Source organism: Gekko japonicus, unplaced genomic scaffold (genome assembly GCF_001447785.1).
Source record: "Gekko japonicus isolate JY-2015 unplaced genomic scaffold, Gekko_japonicus_V1.1 scaffold4396, whole genome shotgun sequence".
In the NCBI taxonomy this organism is placed as follows: domain Eukaryota; kingdom Metazoa; phylum Chordata; class Lepidosauria; order Squamata; family Gekkonidae; genus Gekko; species Gekko japonicus.
Window position 1 is genome coordinate 26,205 of NW_015177148.1, and position 22,402 is coordinate 48,606.

The 22,402-nt window shown below is 50.0% G+C and overlaps 1 protein-coding gene across 1 annotated transcript in view; it reads left to right on the top strand.

Moving 5' to 3' along the window:
- Positions 1–22,402, top strand: part of CHAT (choline O-acetyltransferase) — a 70,204-nt gene that overhangs the window by 25,415 nt on the left and 22,387 nt on the right. The window contains exons 7-11 of the mRNA XM_015428343.1: positions 2,629–2,798; positions 10,772–10,872; positions 14,044–14,172; positions 19,722–19,844; positions 20,913–21,054. Coding sequence (XP_015283829.1) covers positions 2,629–2,798; positions 10,772–10,872; positions 14,044–14,172; positions 19,722–19,844; positions 20,913–21,054 — 665 coding nt within the window. The remainder of the gene's footprint in view (positions 1–2,628; positions 2,799–10,771; positions 10,873–14,043; positions 14,173–19,721; positions 19,845–20,912; positions 21,055–22,402) is intronic.

Consider the following 22,402-nt stretch of genomic DNA (forward strand, 5'->3'; position numbering starts at 1 on the left):
AAAAAAAAACCCAAGAGGACAGACTTAAGCTCTCTGTGGCTTCACTGGGAGCATGAAAATATCCATAATGCAATGCCTCTCCCAGTTCTTTGCAAGCCACTACCCTTTTCCCACAAGCCCCTTAAGCCAGCCCGGCTTCCCCTTTCCTTCTGCCAAAGCTCTCCTAGTAGAGAACACAGGGGAGTATGGTGGTCGTCTCTTAGCAAGATCTCCTTCTCTGGTGCCTGGAACCCTGCCCCAAGAGAGTCCCAGGTACTAGTGAGTCTGGGAAATGTAGTTCTTTGGGGCTGCCTTAGTGTGGAACACGAGAAACTTGGAAACTACATCTCCCAAAGCACCCAATGAAGTTTGGGCTCAGGTTATCATCAGTTCTGAGGAGCAAACTAATCCGTTTGCCATTGTGAGCGAACCACCGCCATTTTGTAACTCCAGTACCAGCATTAACAGTGCTCTCTTGTTGAACAAATTCGGCTAGGTACTTAGCTACCAGCTGCATTCCTTCACTCCAGCCAACCGGGGCATCAAGACAGATGTGCAGTTGTGAACACACTGGCGAAAATTGTTCTCTCTGTGTCTCTGACATAGAAGAAGAAGAAGAGATTGGATTTATACCTCGCCCTTCACTACCCAAAGGTGTCCCAGAGCGGCTTACAAACTCCTTTCCCTTCCGCTCCCCACAACAGACACCCTGTGAGGTAGGTGGGGCTGAGAGAACTCTTGACAGAAACTGCTCTTTTTCGAGAACAGCTGTGCCAGAGTTATGGCTTGCCCAAGGTCATCCAGTAGGTCTAAGTGGACGAGTGGGGAATCAAACCCGGTTCTCCCAGATTAGAGTCCGTGCACTTAACCACAACACCAAACTGGCTCTCCGGGGTGGGAAGCCTCATTACCAGCCAGGTTTTGAACCTAGATCACCACCATCACTGGGAGAAACTACAGGTGTGTGGGGCTTCCACCAAGAGCAGTAACACCCTTCCCGCCCCCCGCCCCCCAGCCGGGTAACACATAAGAACAGAAAACGTGATTTGACATCCCAATGCTGCAATGTCTCCCATTTCCACTCCACTTCATTGGTTGCCCCTTTGCAGGGCAAGCAAACTCCGAATGCAGTGACATCACAGCACACATGTCACACACTCCCTAGACTGAGTTGCCAACCTTCAGGTCAGGACTGAAGATCTTCTGGAATGACAGCCGATCTGCAGAATACAGAGATCAGTTCCCTTAGAGAAAAGGGCTCCTTCGAAGGGTGGACTCTGTGGCACTATATCCTGCTGAGTTCCGTCCCCAGTTCGGTGGAGTGGTTAAGAGTGCGGACTCTAATCTGGGAGAACTGGGTTTGATTCCCCACTCCTCCACTTGCACCTGGCTGGATGACCTTGGGCAAGCCACAGTTCTGTCAGAGCTGTTCTGTCATGGACAGTTCTTTCAGCCCCGCCTACCTCCCAGGGTGTCTGTTGTGGGGAGGGGAAGGGAATGGCATTTGTAAGCCACTCTGAGACTCCAAGTGAAGAGCAGGGTATAAATCCAATCTCTCTCCCTCTTCTTCTTTCCAAACCCTGCTCTCCCCAGGCTCCAGGACTATTTTTGGGGCAGAACGCACAGGAACGGAGTTCCGGCTGGCTCCCGAATTCGCCACGCCCAGCAGGAACTCATTAGCATAATAGGCCACACCCAACAGCAGAAACTCATTAGGATTGGCTACATTAGGGGTGTGTGGCCTAACATGCAAAGGAGTTCCTGCTACCAAAAAAAGCCCTGGGTTTTGACAACAAACAAGGTCAACAGAATAAGAAGCAAAAGGTGGGTGTGGCTGGATGACCACATTTCTGGTAACATGGGGGTGTGGTCTAATATGCAAATAAGTTGTGCTGTCATGGTGTGGCTTAATATGCTAATGAGTTTCTGCTGTTGGGTGTGGCCTATTATGCTAATGAGATCCTGCTGGGCTTTTTCTACAAAAAAAGCCCTGCCGGGCTCCATTCCCAAATCTCCCAACCCAGAGTTGGCAACACTACCTAGACATGTTAGTGGGGAGAGAGGGAGGAAGATGGAGAACACATCTCTCTTGTATAATAGAACTCTGACCAGTGTACAATGAAGACACATGAAGCCGCCTTATACTCAATCAGACCCTCGGTCCATCAAAGTCAGTATTGTCTACTCAGACTGGCAGCCGCTCTGCAGGATTTCAGACAAAGGCCTTTCAAAGCACCTACTACCTGATCTTTTTACCTTGCGATGCCAGGGGTTGGACCTGGAACCTTCTGCATGCCAAGCAGAGGCTTTGCCACTGAACCACAACCACCTCCCCATTCAATACTCTCCTACACTCCACAGCTTGCTTTATATTACTAATATTTAATTATTTGCTTCCAAAAATTTATGTACGTGTATGAGCATGCTTTACACAAGCGCGGGCTTTATTTTTTTAAGCAACAGGTGTTTTCTTTTCTTTTTTAAGCATTCTCACCAAAATTGTACAGCACTTGAAAATTAATCGATTTCAAATAACATATATTGCCTTGGAATCTCTCAGTTTCTCTCAATGTCTTGGAGTCTCTCAATTTCTCAGTCCAACAGGGGCAGAACTCGTCGTAACCAAACCGACTGTTTCATTTCCCCCAGATTCTACTAACCGAGACTCACTCGATATGATCGAACGGAGCTTGTGCTTAGTCTGCCTCGACAGCCCGAGCGGAGAGGAGCCCAATGATACCAACAGGGCTCTGCAACTTCTGCACGGGGGAGGGTACCACAAAAACGGTGCCAATCGGTGGTACGATAAACCCATGCAGGTAAGAAGTCTCATGTTGCCTGGCTGATCGGCCTGGCTGATAGGAGCCAGTTTGGTGTAGTGGTTAAGTGCGCAGACTCTAATCTGGGAGAACCGGGTTTGATTCCCCACTCCTCCACTGGCACCTGGCTGGATGACCTTGGGCAAGCCATAATTCTGATAAGAGCTGTTCTTGAAAAAGAGCAGTTTCTGTCAAGAACTCTCTCAGCCCCACCTACCTCACAGGGTGTCTGTTGTGGGGAGGGGAAGGAGTTTGTAAGCCGCTCTGAGACACCTTTGGGTAGTGAAGGGCGGGGTATAAATCCAATCTCCTCCTGCTCCTCCTCCAAAGGGGAAACCCCACATTCCAAAAGGCCAAAAGGAAGCCAGCAGTTGTGGGGGGAAAGGCAACAAAAGGTCTCTTTAATTCCTACGGCAGCCCCCCCCCCAACGTGGCACCCATTGACACCTTTCCTGGGACCTGCCAAGTGCTTTTAGAAAATGGAAGGGGTGAGGTGGGGCTTTTGCTCAGCAGAGCGTCTGATTGGCCACTGGAGATTTGATTGACGGTGCAGATTTTTTGGGGGGGAAATGCCTTGGCAGCAGCTGCCGCCACAGCACAAAGATCTTCACCGTGTCATTGGGAGGTAAGCGGCAATAACCATTTTTGCGGCTGGCTCCAATCTGTGGCAGCCATTTTGTGGCTCCGCCCACTGCTCTGTGTCAGAATTCCGAATGTGCCTGCAAGGTCGAAAGGGCTGGGGACCCCTGGACTAAAGCGTTTCCAAAAACTAGTCTCTCCCAATGGAAAAACTGCACATAAGTGAGGAGGTTGGGTTGGATCTTTTCAGCCATTCGAAGGAACACCCTTCTCCATCTCATACATCTAATCCTCAAAATAGATTCAGGTGGGTAGCCGTGTTGGTCTGAAGCAAGAGAAGAGACTTTGAGTCCAGCAGCACCGTTAAGACCAACAAAGGTTAATTCTGGGTATCAGCTTTCGTGTGCAGGCATACTTCATCAGATACTCATCAGGAGGGAGCGGTGGCGCAGGCAGTTCAACGCCTGCATTAATAACACTAGCGAACAGCCACTATGGCTGTTCGAGACCCACCGCAGCCGGGGTGAGCTCCCGGCCCAAGTCCCAGCTCCCGCCCACCCAGCGGCTTGAAAGCGTAACCACAAGTAGACAAATGGGTACCTGCCCTAGGTTGGCAGGGGGCACCCTCCCTCCTGATGGTGTGTGCCAGGAGTGTTGGCGGCAGCGGCAGAGATACGGCGGCGGAGCAGAGGTGACCCGTGGATGCGGCAGCGACGGAGACCAAATGGAGGCGGAGCGACAGTGGCGGGATGGCGGCGCGATGGCAGGACGATGCAGCGCGGCGGAGCCTAAGGGACAAAGGCCGAAACTGCAATCGGGAGCTGCCGCATGCTGGAGGAGTCCATCAGGAGCCTGCTGGGAGATGTCGTCGACCCGTCCTAAGGCACCAGGAAGAAACAACAGAAGCCCACCCGTGGAATACAACAGGACCACGCCACTCGGGTGTCGATAGGTAGCCCCTCCCCCAGTTGAATTTTGGCTCTAGGATAGGAACTAATTAGGCACTTAGGCCATATACCTGTAAACCGCCCGGAGACCCTCGGTAAAGGGCGGTATACAAATCGAAGATATAAATAAATAAAATACTCAGTATCCTCAAGTACATCAGGTAACAGAGGATTACTGATCAAGCAGGCTACTTGCAGTGTAGTCCAAAACAAATTTACCGCCTTCTAAGACCATTGACTTCAGTGGTCTGAGAAGGGTTTTGTTAAGTCGGTTACTCAACAAAGAGTCAGAGAGTGATTTCAGCAAAAGATCAGCTTGATTCAGCAACTCGTAACTCAACTCCAAACAGAGCAACATGAATGGCCAGAACAGCTTTAGCATTGAAGCTGTCCTGCTTTTAAACCCTCCCGGCTAATGTAGCCACGCCTACTATACAAATACCAACCAATTAGGTTGTACGGATAAGGACCAATCGCAAGTGTTCCCTCTCATGGAACTGGCTGTTGGTGATTGGTCGGCTCTTCCTGGGCTACCAATTACAATTGAAGGATTAGGATCCTAGCCCAGGATGAAAGCTGCACATGGTGATTCAGTGAGAGAGTTCACATACATACATTGTCAGATTGAATACACCACAGGTTTAACTCTGCTTACGACTGAGCAGATCCGAATGCTGTACTCCTGCACAGAGACATTCTTCCATTGAGACAGACTGAAACGCATTGGGAACAAAACACATTTTCTGGTCTGCCCCACAGAAAAGGAAACATTGTTCACGATGCCTTTCTCTGCGGAGGGTGGAAACCATTGGGATCCATGACACTCATTTCCATCTTAACATATTTTTAGCCCTTAAGGTCAAGAAGGAAAGCTTTGCCTCTCTCCAAAGCGGCTGTCCCATTCAGGGCCAAACGAGGGAGGGCTGTTTCCTTCCACGGCTCGGCCACTTCCTTCTCCCCCCCCCCTTCATTTTGGACAGGACACCATGGTTGCCAGCCTCCAGGTGGGGCCTGGAGACCTCTCAGAATTAAAACCGATCTCTAGGTGACAGCGATCAGTTCCCCTGCAGGAACAATGGCTGCTTTGGGGGGGTGGACTCTCTGGCACGGTACCCCGCTGAGGTCCCTCCCCACCTCAAACCCCACCCTCCCCAGGCTCCTCGCCCCCAAATCTCCAGGTATTTCCCAACCCAGAGCTCAGGCCCGTAGCAACAGTGGGGCATTTGGGGGGCCTGCCCCCTTAATTAAAAGCCCCACCCCACCATAGCCATGCCAGAAACTTTATTTTTGACCATGATGGCCTAGGTGCCTCTGGGCTACCAGAAAGGGAGATGGTTGGGAATGTATTGAAGATGCCCTTCTAAGCTTTCTTACCCTGTGGAACTAAAAAAAAAGGCATTTAAATGCCTCCCGAAGGCAATTCAATGTCCTCTGAGCTGTTTTTTCCCTGGGAACTGACACGCTCACCAATGTTCCCTCTAAGCTGTGGAGTCTCGTGAGCAAAAATTCTACTTTGTGAGCTACTGGCATTAAGGCTTTGAGCGAGAGATTTGGCTGCTGCATTAATTAGTTTGCTCTGGAGCCCTCCTTCCTGAGCTGAGACAAAAATGTGTGAGCTGGAGGATAAAAAACTGTGAGCTAGCTCACACTAACTCAGCTTAGAGGGAACACTAGTCGCTCACCAACCTGTCCCTCGAAAGGAAGGGCTAGAAACAGGCTCGGAGCCTCCCCCTTTAAAGACAGGCATTCAGATTAATTTAATGTAATTTAACTGCCCTCTTTAAAATGTACATGCCCCCCCCCCGAACAAAGAAATCCTGGCTACGGGCCTGCCAGAGCCAGCAACCATACTGCCAACCACTGTAGCATCAGAACCAGCGTTCCCTCTAAGCCGAGTTAGTGTGAGCTAGCTCACAGGTTTTTTAGCCTCCAGCTCACACATTTTTGTCTTAGCTCAGGAAAGATGGCTCCAGAGCAAACTAATTTTATGCAGCAGCCAAACTACCTGCTCACAACTTTAATGCCAGTAGCTCACAAAGTAGAATTTCTGCTCACAGGACTCCACAGCTTAGAGGGAACATTGACAGAACAGTCAGGCAATGTTCCCTCTAAGCTGTGGAGTCCTGTGAGCAGAAATTCTACTTTGTGAGCCACTGGCATGAAAGTTGTGAGTGAGCGATTTGGCCACTGCATAAATTACTTTGCTCTGGAGCCATCCTCCCTGAGCGAAGACAAAAATCTGTGAGCCAGAAGCTAAAAAACTGTGAGCTAGCTCACGCTAACTCAGCTTAGAGGGGACACTGCAGTCGGGTCTTTATGATACCTCCCTGCGGAGATGCCATGCAAGGCTGAGTGACTCCAGGTTTGGGGGATTGTTGCCCTGTGAACCAAGATCTCATTTTATATCTCGGCTCCCCATTTTCTAGGAGGCCATAGTACATCCTCAGCCCCCCTCCCCACAAAGGCAATATCAAGACAATGGGGAATTTCAGACAGGCAATCTCTCCCGGTTCTCAAACGGGTTCTGGTCTGTCATTTCAGACAGAACCCGTTTGAGAATCGGTTCCCTACCGGAATGTAACTGCCATTTCATCCACAAAAGCTTCTGTCCCATTTAGGAACCAGGACTGAAGCATTTTACCTGTCAACCGCTTCCAAGTAGTCTTCAGTTCCCTCTCCTGGTTCTGTTATGCTTTTTTCCCACCGTTTTTCGCCCGCGCGGGCTTTTTTTTTTTTTTTGAACGTTCGATTTATAGCGTTATATCGCTATAACGCTATACCGGAACTTCAAACTCCAATGGGATCGCTATTGCAATCGTTTGGAGTTCTGGTATAGCGTTATAGTGATATAACGCTATAAATCGAACTTTTTTTAAAAAATCGATCACCCGCGCGGGAAGAAAACGGCGGGAAAACAGAGCGGTGCAAGTCTGAAATGCCAAACCGCTTCTGATCCAGCTCATTTCTGGTAGGGGCAAGCCATGTGTGAAATGGCAGCCCTGTACCGGTTTACTTCAAAATGGGAGATTACCAGCTTGAAACCGGGTGAAACTGGGTAATGTGAAATTCCCCAATACTAACCTACCTTACGAGGTTGCTGTAAGGATTCCTGGGATAATGTACGTGGAGCATTTTTAACATACCAAATGGTACCAGCTGCGAAGTAGCAAGCGCAGATTCCTTCCAGAAAGGACTCGAGATCCACACTGGGCTTCCAGGCGTTCCCTGACGGACTGGGATATAAGGTCTCAAGGATCTCCATTCCGACTTGTGTCTGACGAAGGGGGCTTTGTCTCTCGAGAGCTTCCACCCTGAAACTCTTGTTGGTCGCGAAGGCCCTACTGGACTCGAGCCTAGCTCTTCTACCGCAGGCCGACATGGTTACCCTCTGAAACTAGAGACCAACAAGATTAACAAGATTGTCAGGGTATAGGAGGGAGCTTTGACTCTCGAAAGCTTCTACCCTGAAGCTCTTGGTGGCCTCTAAGGTGCTACTGGACTGGTATCTAGCTGTTCTACTGCAAACCGACACTGCCTGCCTCTGGAACCGTCCCTTGTTGACTGATCCTTTTCCTGTTAGGGATGCCAGCCTCCCGGTGGGAACCAGGGGATCAATGTTCCCTCTAAGCTGTGGAGTCTTGTGAGCAAAAATCCTACTTTGTGAGCTCCGGCCATTATCTGGCTACCGCATCAATTAGTTTGCTCTGGGGCCATCCTTCCTGAGCTAAGACAGAAATGTGTGATCCGGAGGCTAAAGAACTGTGAGCTAGCTCACACCGACTCAGCTTAGAGGGAACCCTGCAGGGGATCCCCTGGAATGACAGCTCCTCTCCAGACGACAGAGATCAGTTCCCCCGGAGGAAATGGCTGCTTTGGAGGGTGGACTCTGTGGCACGGTACCCCACTGAGGTCCCTGTCCTCCCCAGGCTCCAACCCCAAATCTCCAGGAGTTTCTCAAGCTGGATCTGGCCTAGGGTTGCCAAGTGAAATGTTCTTACCGGCGGGGGAGCCTCACCGGGCTCCGGGAGCTGTTCTTCGGCGTGCGCACACGTGCGCCGTCAGCACATCACCGGAAATGGCGCGCGACGTCAATCACGTTGAAAGCGTGGCCCCGATCGTCGGAGGGAAGTTTTCCCTCCGACGATCGGGGCCACGCCCCCAACGTGATTGACGTTGTTGCGTCACCTCTGGTGACGCAGCCACGCTGCGCTTCAGGGGGTGGAGTTCCCCCCGGGGCCCAATTCCGCGGCAGTGGAAATCGGGCCACCAAAGCGGGGGTTTACCCGCCCCCACTTGGCAGCCTTAATCTGGCCACCCTACATCTCCCCTCCCCTCCCCCACCAGTGGCCAGGGAGACCCAGCGACCCTATTTCTGGTTCATCCAAGGAAGGGTGGAGGTGTACGTACATTCCTATTTTAGGCTCACAACAAACCTGTTAAGTAGACCACTGTGAAGGAGATCAGCCTCCACATTGCCCTGCAGTGAGGTTCATAGTCCTGGGCGTCCTCATTCAAGTCCAGTAGCTTCTCTATTCCACCACAGTGGTTCTCTGCAACGTATGCCACACCCAATCTAATGCCATTCCACTCCTGACCTGGAAACAAAAAGAAAGAAACTCAGAAGGACAGGTGGAAGAAAAATAAAAATGGACTGGCCCGTCACCTTCCTCACCAAGTTTTTGCATCAGCGAGTTCCATCTTCTTCCTAGATGCTTTGCGTCAATGTCAGACTCGGCCTGGAGGTGCAAAATGTCACTCACCCCCGTCTGTAATTTTCATCCTGGTATATAATTTCCTCCACAATTACGAGAGTCGGCCTAGCTTGCCTGCCGTGCATGGCAGGCAGAAATGTGTATATTCATATCCAATTAAAGGAAATAGAAAATGCTAAGGTAAGGAATGCAGCGTAAGAAAAAGAAAAACTTCATTCTTTCCCCTCCCTCTATCCCATTATTTTCTCGGCTGTGGAAATAGCAAGCTCTTAATAACTTTATATTAATACCTGGCAGAACACTTCAGCTATTTTAAATTCTTTTAACGCACATTCTTGGTAGAATGGCAATTCTGATCACAAGGATCGCTTTCTTGGATATCTCCATGCCGGCTTTCTGCACACTTGTTCTTCTCGTTCTTGCCGTCCGTTTAATATTCTGTTTCGAATGTCGTGTTTTTGGAAATCCTGCATCCACATTCTCCGGTCCGGAGACAGTAACTCGCAGCAGTTATGTAATGCAAAATACAACAGATGGGGGTGCGCATCTGAATCCACTCCGTGAGACTGATGGGAGCAGCAGTCCCCAGGCGCATTCCACACGGCCAATGGGCACCACAGCAAACGCTTTGCATCTGAACTTCATAAGGCAGATCCAAAATGTAGACCCACAGCCGATGATGTGCAAACGTTTCCTGATCCAGCAGTGATAAACAGGGGTCTCGTGGCACCTTAAAGACGAACCACATTTCATTTTGGCATACACTTTTGTAGGCTCGAGCCCTCTTCTTCAGACACAATGAATGGGATCCGCATATAAGGGGCTGTTCCACACGGGGACCTCCCTTTATGCAGGCCAGTTCATTTGTGACCTGCCCGGCCAAATACCAGTCATTATAACCTGCCAAGTGTTTGACAACTTTATTGTTTTGCAGTTCAAGACAAACAGCATTGTTAGGAAGGGGAGCAGGCGTCCCAAGGAGCAGGCATCTTTTAATTTCATGGCTGCTGTCACCGTCTGCGGTGATCTGGGATCCCAGGAACGTGAAGTCTGTCACTATTTCCACGACTTCCCCTTCTATTTGGCAAGGAGTGATGGGGCCGGATGCCATGATCTTAGTTTTTTTGATGTTGAGCTTCAAGCCCACTTTTGCGCTCTCCTCTTTTACCCTGAGCAAGAGGCTCTTTAGGTCCTCTTCACTTTCTGCCACTAAAGTGGTATCCTCTGCATATCTGAGGTTGTTGATCTTTTCCCCAGCAATCTTAATTCCCGCTTGTGATTCATCAATGTACGGAGTCCATAAAGTCACACGGCACTCCCAGGGGTCTTCGCTGTGGATTCCAGTCTCTAGGTGGGACCTGGGGATCTCCCAGAATTTCAGCTCATCTCTGGACTACAGAGATCAATTCCTCTGGAGAAAATGCATGCTTTGGAGGGTGGACTGTATGGCATGGTACCCCACTGAGGTCCCAGACTCTGCCCCCAAATCTCTAGGAGGTTCCCAACCTGGACCTGGCCACCCTACCCCCATTAGCCACGAGCTATTAGCCACAAGGTATAGATAGGGGGATCCTCCGCCAGTGACCAGGAAGGATCCAGCAATCCCAGTCTTCACTGTATACAAGTCCTGTCCATTCACACGCATATCACAGTGGGGATGTCTTACTGGTATTTCGTGTTCAACAGACACTGCCTTCGCCCATTGTGACTGTCAATGTATATTTTCCCTACTCAGTTAGTTGTGGGAAGAGACGGAGTCTGCGGGACGGTGTGCGAACATTCCCCCTTTGAAGGGATCGTCCTGGTGCAGTGCGTCGAACATCTGCTCAGGCACATGTAAGTCACGTTGACTCTGCAAGCCCACAACCATGAGGAATAATTTTCATCTCTCTTCTGTTTCGCTTCTTCTCAGTTGTTGGATTCGGGTGGGCTTTCTGGGACTTGGGATTTGTATCTTATTGTGTTTTGAGAGTCTTCCCCCCCCCCAAAGAATGATACAGACATCTTATGCCTAATGGGATCCTTCTTATGAGACAAAATTGGAAATATGCAGATAGTTGTTATCAGGGGTCATTTTGTAGAAAAAGAGGTGTAGGAGCTCATTGGCATAACTCATTAGCATAACTTATTTGCATATGCCACACCCCCTGACATCACCGGAAGTGTGTCAGAAGGCAACACCCACCGCTCAGGCTCCACTGGACTGTTTTGGATTGCTAGCTATTGGGGGGGGGGAACGTGCAGATCTGTCCTCGCAGAGGAGGGAGAGCTTGTACCTGAATAAAACTTGGTCTTAAAGGTGCCACTGGACTGTTTTGGACAGGGGGGCCTGGGGGGCCCTCTGCAATTTACCTGGCTGTTTCTTGCTCTGACTGAGGGCTGCTGGGAGCAGGGGGCGGGGCTTGTTGCATGTGCCCGCCCCCTGGGCTCTTTGCTGCCGGAGCTCCGCTCCTGTGCGCTCCCGCAGGAAATGACCCCTGGTTGTTATCCCTTTAAGGTTGCCAACCGCCAGGTGGGGCCTATAGATAGAGTGGCCAACCTCCAAGGTGGGGAATGGAGATCTCCAAGGTTACAGCCAATCTCCAGATGGCAGAGATCAGTTCACCTGGAGAAAATGGCTGCTTTGGAGGGGAGACTCTCTGGCATTATAAAGGGAACCCTCTCCACCCTCCCCAGGCCCCACCCACTAAATCTCCAGGTATTCCCCAACCCAGAGCTGGCAGCCCTCCCTGTAGATCTCCCATGGAGACAGATCAAGATGGGTGGCCCTGTCTGTCTGTCTGTAGCAGCAGAAAAGAGCAGGAGTCCAGGAACACCTCAAAGACTGACAACCAGGGCTCTTTTTGTAGAAAAAGCCCAGCAGGAACTCATTAGCATAATAGGCCACACCCAACAACAGAAACTCATTAGCATATTAGGCCATGCCCCTGAAAGCACAGCTCATTAGCACATTAGGCCACACCCCCATGTTACCAGAACTGTGGTTATCCAGCCACACCCACCTTTTGGTTCTTATTCTGCTTACTTTGTTTGTGGTCGAAACCCAGGGCCTTTTTTTGTAGCAGGAACTCCTTTGCATGTTAGGCCACACACCCCTAATGTAGCCAATCCTAATGAGTTTCTGCTGTTGGGTGTGGCCTATTATGCTAATGGGTTCCTGCTGGGCGTGGCCAACTTGGGAGCCCGCCGGAACTCCGTTCCTGTGCGTCCCTGCCCAAAGATAGCCCTGCTGACAACATTTGTGGCAGGGGAGGAGCTTCCATCAGCCACTGCTCTGAAGTGTCCCAGGAAGTGAAAAGTGACTCACAAAAGCTCTTTGAGGTGCTCCTGGACTCTTGCTCTTTTCTGTTGTCAATCTCCCTACTGCTCTGTTCTCCTGTTGATCTGGGCCTACCTAGGTGACCACCCAGAGTGCCAGAGGTAAGGTTGCCAGGTCTGGGTTGGAAAATACCTGGAGACTTTGGGGGTGGATCCGGGAGAGGGTGGGGTTAGGGGAGGGGAGGGGCCTCAGCATGGTACAATGCCGTGGAGTCCACCCTTCAAAGCATCCATTTTCTCCAGGGGAGCTGATCGCTGTCAGCTGGAGATCAGTTGTGAAAGCGGGAGATCCCCAGGCCTAACCTGGAGGCTGGCAACCCTAGCCAGAGGAGGAGGCACCCAAACCAGCCCTGTTGCCACCCTGCCCACTTGCAGAGTCGGGGTCTGCCTCAGCAAGTGGTAGCACCCCCCCGGCCCCCAGTGGTCCTTCCCTCCCTTCCTCCCACCCTCCATTGGGGTTTGTGGGCACGCCTGGAGTGGGGCCCTCTTCCAGTGCCATTTTGGCCTCCTGATCCGCCTTGTTAGGGGGCGTAGCATTGCAGTGAGTCCCAGCCCAGGCCCCAATGAGGGCAGTGTGAATGGGGGGGGGGGCAGTTTCCCTGCCAGGAAGGAGGGAGGTGCGGCAGTTTCCCTGCACGACGGGGGAAGGATTTCTCCATGGTGCGCAGCTTTATACAGATCTGTCCTGGGACTTGGAGCAACTGCATACAGATGAATAGGAACGACAGACCCCTTGTTTTTAACACTGGAAAGGAGGTGCTAAGAAGCCAGCCGGAGTGGATGCCCTGCGTGATGGGGATAGGGTTGCCAACCTCCAGGTGGGGCCCGGAGATCTCCCACGATTACAGTTGATCTCCATATTACGAATCTCAGTTCCCCTGGAGAAAATGGTCCCTTTGGATGGTGGACTCTGTATCATTGTACCCTGCTGAGATCCCTCCCCAAACCCTGTTCTCCCCAGGTTCTACCCCCCCCAAAAAATCTCCAGGTATTTCCCAACACAGAGCTGGCAACCTTGCAGGGTGGCTTCCTTGCAGGGTGGCGGAAGCAGCAAAGTCATTTTGCTTGGGGTACCAAAACTCCTTGGGTCAGCCCTAGGCTCTTGGTCCTTGGCCAGTTTGGTGTAGTGGTTAAGTGCATGGACTGTAATCTGGGAGAACCAAGTGATTCCCCATTCCTCCACTTGCAGCTGCTGGATGGGCAAGCCATAGTTCTATCAGAGCTGTTCTTGAAAGAGCTCTCTCAGCCCCACCTACCTCACAGGGTGTCTGTTGTGGGGAGGGGAAGGGATGGGAGTTTGTAAGCCGCTCTGAGACTCCGAGTGAAGGGCGGGGTATAAATCCAGTCTCCTCCTCCTCCTCTTCCTCCTCCTCCTCCTCTTCTTCTTCTCTTCTTCCTCTTCTTCTTCCTCTTCTTCTTCTTCTCTTCTTCTTCTCTTCTTTTTCTCTTCTTCTCTTCTCTTCTTCCTCTTCTCTTCTTCCTCTTCTTCCTTGCCCGGTGAATAAGCAACAGCCCAGGAAGTGTTTGTTAGCCTTGCTTGTCTAAATTATATTGCCAGAGCAGCTAGCCATGGCAGGACCGCCCCCCCTCGACCTCGCTGTGGTGGGCAGCTTCACAGATCTGTCCTGGGACTCTGAGCCACTACATACAGATGAATAGGAACTACAGACCCCTTTGTTTTTAAAACAGGAAAGAAGGTGCCAAGAAACTGATCAGAGCTGATTCGGTGAGCGAACTTCCTGCTCCGAGGAGACTAAGGTGGAAATGTTCTCCAGAAATTCAGGCACACTTGGCCTCAGCCGCAGAAAAACTTCAAAGGTACTGCAGACTATTTTCAGCTTTTTAACAGAAATAAATTGGGAACTTTGATGGGCTCAAACAGGATAGTAATCAGCTCAAGCTTTAGTCGATTGATGCGTGGAGATGGACTTTAATGGGCAAAGGCAAATATTCATTATTATTTAGAGATTATATTTACACTGGGCAGGGGGCATGGCTCAGTGGCAGAGCATCTGCTTGGCACGCAGAAGGTCCCAGGTTCAATCCCCGGCATTTTCAGTTGAAAGGACTAGGTAGAAAGTGATGTGAAAGACCTCTGCCTGAGACCCTGGAGAGCAGCTGTCAATCAGAGTAGACTGAGAAGGAAAGGACACATACACATGAAATATGGCAGCTAGCTGACAAGGAGCTGGAGAGGAGACGACTGAGAGGTGATATGATAACCATCTTCAAGTACTTGAAGGGCTGTCATATAGAGGATAGTACAGAGTTGTTTTCTGTTGCCCCAGAAGGTCACTCACTCAGCTTAGAGGGAACAGTGCCCTGGAGAGCAACTGTCAATCAGAGTAGAACGAGAAGAGGTTAGGGCTCTTTAACTTGGAGAAATGACAACTGAGGGGATGACATGATAGAGGTTTACAAAATTATGCATGGGATTGACAAAATTATGTAAAGGCAGAGGAAGAAGTACTTTTCTTCCTCCCTTACAATACAAGAACTCGTGGGCAGTCAATGAAATTAATGAGCAGTAGGCTTAGAACAGGTAAAAATAAGTTCTTCTTCACCGGGGTCGTTTCGTAGAAAAAGACCTAGGGTAACTCATTAGCATAACTCATTAGCATATGCCACACCCCCTGACATCAGGGGCCCGGCGGTGGACCTGCAAGGCCGGCAGGAGTGTGAGGAAGCCCCGCCAAGGCCCTCCCTGGCCCCAGGCAGGCAGGGGTGAGGAGAGGCGGGGAGGAAGCAACTTACCCTCCCTCTTCTCCTGCCTCCTCCTGGCTGAATGAGAGCCGGAAGTGGGGCGGCCGGAAGCAGGGGGCGGAGCTTCATCATGTGCCCCGCCCCCCTGCACCCCACCCGGGGGAACTGCGATCCCCTGCGATCCCCCCCGAAATGACCTCTGTTCTTCACCCAAAGAGTAATTAACAAGTGGAATTCACTGCTGCAAGAAGTGGTGGCAGCTACAAGCAAAGCTTCAAGAGGGGACTGGCTAAACATATGGAGCAGAGGTCCATCGGTGCTATTAGCCACAAGGTATAGATGGAACACTACGTCTGTGGCAGTGATGCTCTGTATTCTTGGTGCTGGGTGAGCCACAGTGGGAGGGCTTCTGGAGTTCTGGCCCCACTGGTGGACCTCCTGATGGCACCTGGTCTTTTTGGCTACTGTGTGACACAGAGTGTTGGACTGGATGGGCCTTTGGCCTGATCCAACATGGCTTCTGTTATCTTCTAGAGAGCCAGCGTGGTGTAGTGGTTAAGAGCAACAGACTCTAATCTGGAGAACCGAGTCTGATTCTGCACTCCTCCACTTGATGCCAGCTGGGTGACCTTGGGTCAGTCACAGCTCTTCAGAGCTCTCTCAGCCCCAGAAGTAAGTCTAGTTCACCACCTAGTGGTGCATAATGCTAAAAGAGGTAAAGGCTGCCAGACTATCTTAGGCTCTTCTGGCTATACCAAACACAGTGCCTGATGAGGATGATCATGGTGATCATGATGATGATGGACTACGGGTTTGACACGTGGATTTAATTATCTGAGGCAGCGTGATGCAGTTGCTAAAAAGGCAAATGCAATTTTGGGGCTGTATCAACAAAAGTATAGTGTCCAGATCACTCGATGTGATGGTATCGCTTTACTCTGCTCTGGTTAGACCTCACCTAGAGTACTGTGTTCAGTTTTGGGCACCACCAGGGTTATTTTTGGGCAGGAACGCACAGGAACGGAGTTCCGGCTGGCTCCCAAGTTGGCCACGCCCAGCAGGAACTCATTAGCATAATAGGTCACACCCAACAGCAGGAACCCATTCGGATTGGCTACATTAGGGGTGTGTGGCGTAACACACAAAGGAGTTCCTGCTACAAAAAAAGCCCTGGTTGGACCACAAACAAGGTAAACAGAATAAGAAGCAAAAGGTGGGTGTGGCTGGATGACCACACTGCTGGTAACATGGGGGTGCGGCCTACTATGCCAATGAGCTGTGTGGTCAGGGGTGTGGCCTAATATGCTAATGAGTTTTACTGCTGGGTGTGGCCTATTATGCTAATGAGTTTCTGCTGAACTTTTTCTACAAAAAGAACCCTGGGCACAACAATTTAAGAAGGATATTGACAAGCTGGAACGTGTCCAGAGGAAGGCAACAGAGATGGTGAGGGGTCTGGAGACCAAGTCCTATGAGGAAAGGTTGAAGGACTGTCAGGTTCAACAGCAAGTAAATCTCCACACACGATTCCAGGGAAACGTCACACTTTATTAGATTACAGGGTTAGGGTTAGGGTCCGTTGCCATGATCTACAGGGATATTGTTAGGAATGACAATGGGGTGGATGCATCCCTTCATATAGCGTGATGCTGCAAATAGCTAAGCAAATGAAATCCAAGCGCGCGGGGGGGAATTCTCCCGGCGGGAGGTTACATAATGAACGGGAGAGTCTCCGTGCTTCAAGACCTCTGCCTGAGACCCTGGAGAGCAGCTGTCAATCAGAGTAGACTGAGAAGGAAAGGACACATACACATGAAATATGGCAGCTAGCTGACAAGGAGCTGGAGAGGAGACGACTGAGAGGTGATATGATAACCATCTTCAAGTACTTGAAGGGCTGTCATATAGAGGATAGTACAGAGTTGTTTTCTGTTGCCCCAGAAGGTCAGACCAGAACCAGTGGGTTGAAATCAAATCAGAGGAATTTTCAGCTAAACATTAGGAAGAACTTCCTGACAGAGCAGTTCCTTAGTGGAACAGGCTTACTCGAGAGGTGGTGGGCTCTCCTTCTTTGAGGGTTTTCAAACAGAGGCTAGATGGCCATCTGGCAGGAAGGGTTGCCTCAGTGCTTAGTTCTTGTGGCCCTTCTTACACACCCAGGGAAAGGCTGATTGCCACTTTAGGGTCAGGGAGCAAATTTTCTCCAGGCCAGTTTGGGCAAGGATCCTGGAGGTTTTTTGTCATCTTCTGGGCATGGAACAGTGGTCATTGCAGGTGTGGAGGGGGAAGTATTTGTGAATTCCCTGCATTGTGCAGGGGGTTGGACTAGATGACCCTGGAGGTCCCTTCAAACTGTATGCTTCTACTCTGGTTTTGGTCAGTTACTATTTTCTCACTTCAGTGTTGTTCATGACTAGCTAACAGTGTTCTGCTCCATACAAAATTCAACAGCTGAAATGAATTCCAACCGTGGCAGAATTGTGCTGGACTGGAATAAAGTCTTTACTGGAATCCAGTGCCATTCTAACTGTGGATCTGAAAGGCTCTAAGGACACTGCCGCACATGCTGGCAGACATCCTGCTGCCATGGCATGGCGACACCCATGTGCCACTGTGGTGCTGAAAACCTGTGGACATGCCTCTGCAATGTCCTTAAAGCTTCCAGTCATCCATGGAACCATGGAGATCAGAAACTGAACCAAGGATTCAGCAGAAATCCAGACAAGAAGGCTGGAGGGGCTGTGGCTCAATGGCAGAGCATTTGCTCGACATGCAGGAAGTCCCAGGTTCGACCTCTGGCATCTCCAGCAAAAAGGATCAGGTAGTAAATGATATGGAAGACTTCTACCTGAGACCCTGGACAGCTGCTGCCAGTCTGACCGGACAATACTGACCTTGGTGGACCAGTATAAGGCAGCTTCATATGTAAGTAAAGGTAAAGGTAAAGGTTTCCCTTGCTCGAAAGCCAGTCGAATCCGACTCTAGGGTTGCGGTGCTCATCTCCGTTTCAAAGCCGAAGAGCCAGCGCTGTCCGAAGACATTTCCGTGGTCATGTGGCCGGCATGACTAAACACCAAGGCGCACGGAACGCTGTTACCTTCCCACCGAAGTGGTACCTATTTATCTGCTTGCAATTTCTTGCTTTTGAACTGCTCGGTTGGCAGGAGCTGGAACTAGAGACGGGAGCTCACTCCGTCATGCGGCACAACCGGGTCTCGAACTGCTGAACTACCGACCTTCCACAGCCTGCAGTTCAGCGTCTTAACCACTTGAGCCACCGCAGCTTCATATGTACATATATGTAAATCTAGTTGTGCCAAACTCTTTTCAAAGCAGGACTCAACAGTTCCATCAGTGCAGTGCAGTTATAACATGTGATTAAACTAATTTAATGGAGACCAGATCTACAAGGCATCAACAGCAACTTATTGTTCATGCAAGCTGTGGACAGAAAAAGCTGGGATAAATGGGTGAAAAACCCCCAAATATAAGGGTTAAGCACTCTCCCTCCCTGGATTATGCCTTTACACTGTAGTCATTGCAGTATCATACATATTATTATCAGGATGTCCTTTTGCTAAGACAACAAACTAACCATTGCAAACACAACAGGAAGTAAACCGGATCCAGCACAGCGCCTTTGCATAAAATGCAAACAGCGGCTTCTCTTTGTACACATGATGCACTCTAAGAGGGCTGATGAATGAGTTTAGAGTTACCGGGTATGGAGAGAATGTATAGATAGCAGTGATGGTAAACAACTCATTTGCATAGGAAATTTGAATTCAAGTATTAGGAGGGGTGTGGGTTTTTTGCACATTCTCATACCAGGACTATCAGGGTTGCTTCTCCCTCCTTGCAGTTTGGCAACTGGATCAAATGGCATTTTACCCTTTGGCATTAAAGGAGGCTGGTAATATTCGGGATTCAGAGCTCTGCGTCGGGTCCTGCTCAGGACTTTTTTTGTAGCAAAAGCCCAGCAGGAGCTCATTAGCTTAATAGGCCACACCCAACAGCAGAAACTCATTGGCATATTAGGCCACACCCCCGACAGTGCAGCTCTTTGGCATATTAGGCCACACCCCCATGGCTTCCCTTGGCTTGCCTGGGTGTCGCGCGGCTGCGGGGTGCCCGGGCAAGCCAGCCCTTGGACAGGGTGGGGAAGGCACAGAGAGGCATTTAAATGTCTCCCCAATCCTTCCCCCGGGCTGCCTGCCTCAGAGTCACCAGGGGGGGTCACTCTCTAGGCCTTCCCTCTGTAGCCACGCACACAGAGGTTTTGGCTGTAGTGGGCATGGCCAACTCTGAAGCCAGCCGGAACTCCGTTCCCGTGCGTTCCTGCCCAAAAATAGCCCTGGTCCTGCTGACCATTTCTGCTGATGGAAAAGAGGGCAATTTTTGCCCCTTTTCCTCTCCCACAGCAGCATTTGGACTCTTTTGCTGTTCCTGGGGGGGGCTATGGCCCTCCAAAGAAGCAATTGGGGAAACACTGGAGAAAATTCTTCCATCAGATGAGGTTTTTAGCAGGAACTAAGCCTGGTATTTGAAGATCACCATAGCCATAAGCCCAGTTGCACTGATATACACTGGGGGGGGGGGGGAGTTTACTCTGAATATTACACAAGAGTCCATTTTTTTTAGTGTATTGTTTGCTCGTTCCCTAGGTCGGTGAAGAATCTAGATTTTATCGTGTATAAATTTGAAAATTATGGAAAAGAGTTCATCAAGAAACAGAAGATGAGCCCAGATGCATACATCCAGGTAGCGCTGCAGCTGGCATTTTACAGGTATGCAAAAACCATACCAGCATAGGTCTGTCATTTGGACATGTACAATTAAATAGTAATGTAGATGACTGGGGAGCCACAGGCCACAGATCTCTCAGATCTACGGGACTTGCCCGGTTACGTGGCCTCCCCCCTATGGTGACCAGGGGGCTGGGGTTTTGTTCTTCTCTTGGCAGCCCAATTAGCCCAGATTAGTCCAAAAACAACAAAAGATCTCCCAAAGGTGAGCATGGGGGTTGGATCCTTGCGTAAAGCCGAATATTGTTATTCGGCTCCAAGCTCACCCTGTCTCTGGCAGCAGAGTCCTACACCTTGATTGGTTACTGCCAGAATCCTGTTGGTCTATTGTTATTCAGCTCCAAGCTCACCCTGTCTCTGGCAGCACAGTCGTGCAATGTTTCAGCCCGAATACATAACACTGAGGATGATGGCATTGCCCAGAGACTGACAGCACACAGAAAGAGGATTTAATTTTTATTTTTTTTATTTATCCTTAGATTTGTATCCCGCCCTACCCCAAAATGGGCATAGAACAGTGGGTGCATCGAAAACGATGGTTTAATTTCTCCAAAGCATACTTCAGTCCCTCTCACAGTGTACTCCTTTGCCCTTCTACAAAGCTGGCAAACGGCTGCTCCGTCATGTCTTCATTTAGTCCTAGAGTAGTATTTTCTTTGTTGGTATAAATAACCCTAATTCCCGTCCTGCAAACCGAAGGATTAATCACGCCATGATTTTATGATGACGCCCAAATGAAACATTCCTCGCACTCCCAGCAAACACCGGTTTTACCAGCCTTGTTGTCAGACATAACAGATTTCCTCACCAGGGCAGCCGAACAGAAATGAATTAAGCCTCGCACACATCGATCCCGCTATTTAAAAAGAGGCCGCCCAGTCTATGCTTCATAGGGAATTCTATTAGCATAAAAATGAAATATTGTACCAAATGAAAGCCACAGCTGTGAAACAGAAACCCGGTTAAGCTATTTTCCCTTCAACCGTTGTGATCCCTTCTTTCCACCCCATAATATTTTTTTTAACTGGTCGTATCTCGCCCCAAACCTAGACTGCACGGCAGACTCGTTCCAACCTATGAAAGCGCATCCATACGCCGGTTCGAAGAGGGACGAGTAGACAACATCCGATCGGCAACTCCTGAGGCCTTGGCTTTTGCACAAGGAATGACTGATAAAACATCATCTCTACAGGTATGCCTCTCTAGGGTTGCCAGCTCCAGGTTGAGAAATTCCTGGAGATCTGGGAGTGCAAGGCAGGGTTTGGGGAGAGACATCAGTGAGGTATGATGCCATAGAGTCTAGGACAGCCACGATTTCCAGCTCTGCCCTAGAGTACGTACCAAACAACAACACCAACCCGAAGCCACTGATGGACTAACATCTAAAATAGAGTTAGAGTGGTGTAGTGATTAAGAACGGCAGACTCTAATCTGGAGGACTGGATTTGAGTCCCCACTCCTCCTCCACATGAAGCCTAATGGGTGACCTTGGGCCAGTCCAATTTCTCTCAGAACTCTCTCAGCCCCACCTACCTCACAAGGCGTCTGGTGTGGGGAGAGGAAGGGAATGCAATTGTAAGCTGCTTTGAGACTTCTTAAGGTAGAGAAAAGTGGAGTATAAAAACTTCTTTTCTTCTTCAGTTTGGTGTAGCGGTTAAGAGCGTGGACTCTAATCTGGGAGAACCGGGTTTGATTCCACACTCCTCCACATGCAGCTAGTGGTGTGACCTTGGGCTAATTACAAGTTGTTTCAGAGCTGTTCTCTCACAAGCACTTCTCGAAAGAGCTCTCTCAGCCCCACCTACCTCACAGGGTGTCTGCTGTGGGGAGGGGAAGGGAAAGGAGACTGTAACAGGGTATCAATCCAATCTCCTTCTCCTCCACCACATGAAGCCCGCTGGGTGACCTTGGGCCAGTCACAGTTGTCTCAGAACTCTCTCAGCCCCACCTACCTCACAAGGTGCCTGTTGTGGGAAAGGGACAGAAATGCAGTTGTAAGCCACTTTGAAACTCCTTAGGGTAGAGAAAAGTGGGGTATAAAAACCTGGGAGGACTTTATGATCAAAACTCAATAAGTAAATGTGTTCTTGGAAGCTAGTGCCAAAGAGTTCGGGTATGTAATAGCTTAGAGCCAGTTCAAACAGGAGACGTCAACATATGAGTTGATCCAGGACTCTCAAATGCTTGCGGGTTGGGTACAGGCTGCTGTCCTAATCAACTCCTAAATTTGACACCATATAAGTATAAACATAAGGGGTGCCATGTTGGATAAGACTAGCGATCTATCTAATCCACCATGCTGTTTCATACTGCGGACAAACATTCCCCACGGAGGGCCAACAGACAGAAATTGGAAGACAAAGCCTTTCCCAATGTTCTCTACTCGCATGAGGTGAGCAGGCAAGATGGAGGAAAGGCACCAAAAGTAGGCCTGCCAAATCTCGCCAAGTCGCGGCGGGGGATCTGCATGTCTTCGCAGAATCCTTGCTGCGGGGACGGCGAGACGTGTTGCACCGCCGTCACCAGGACATGACGCTATG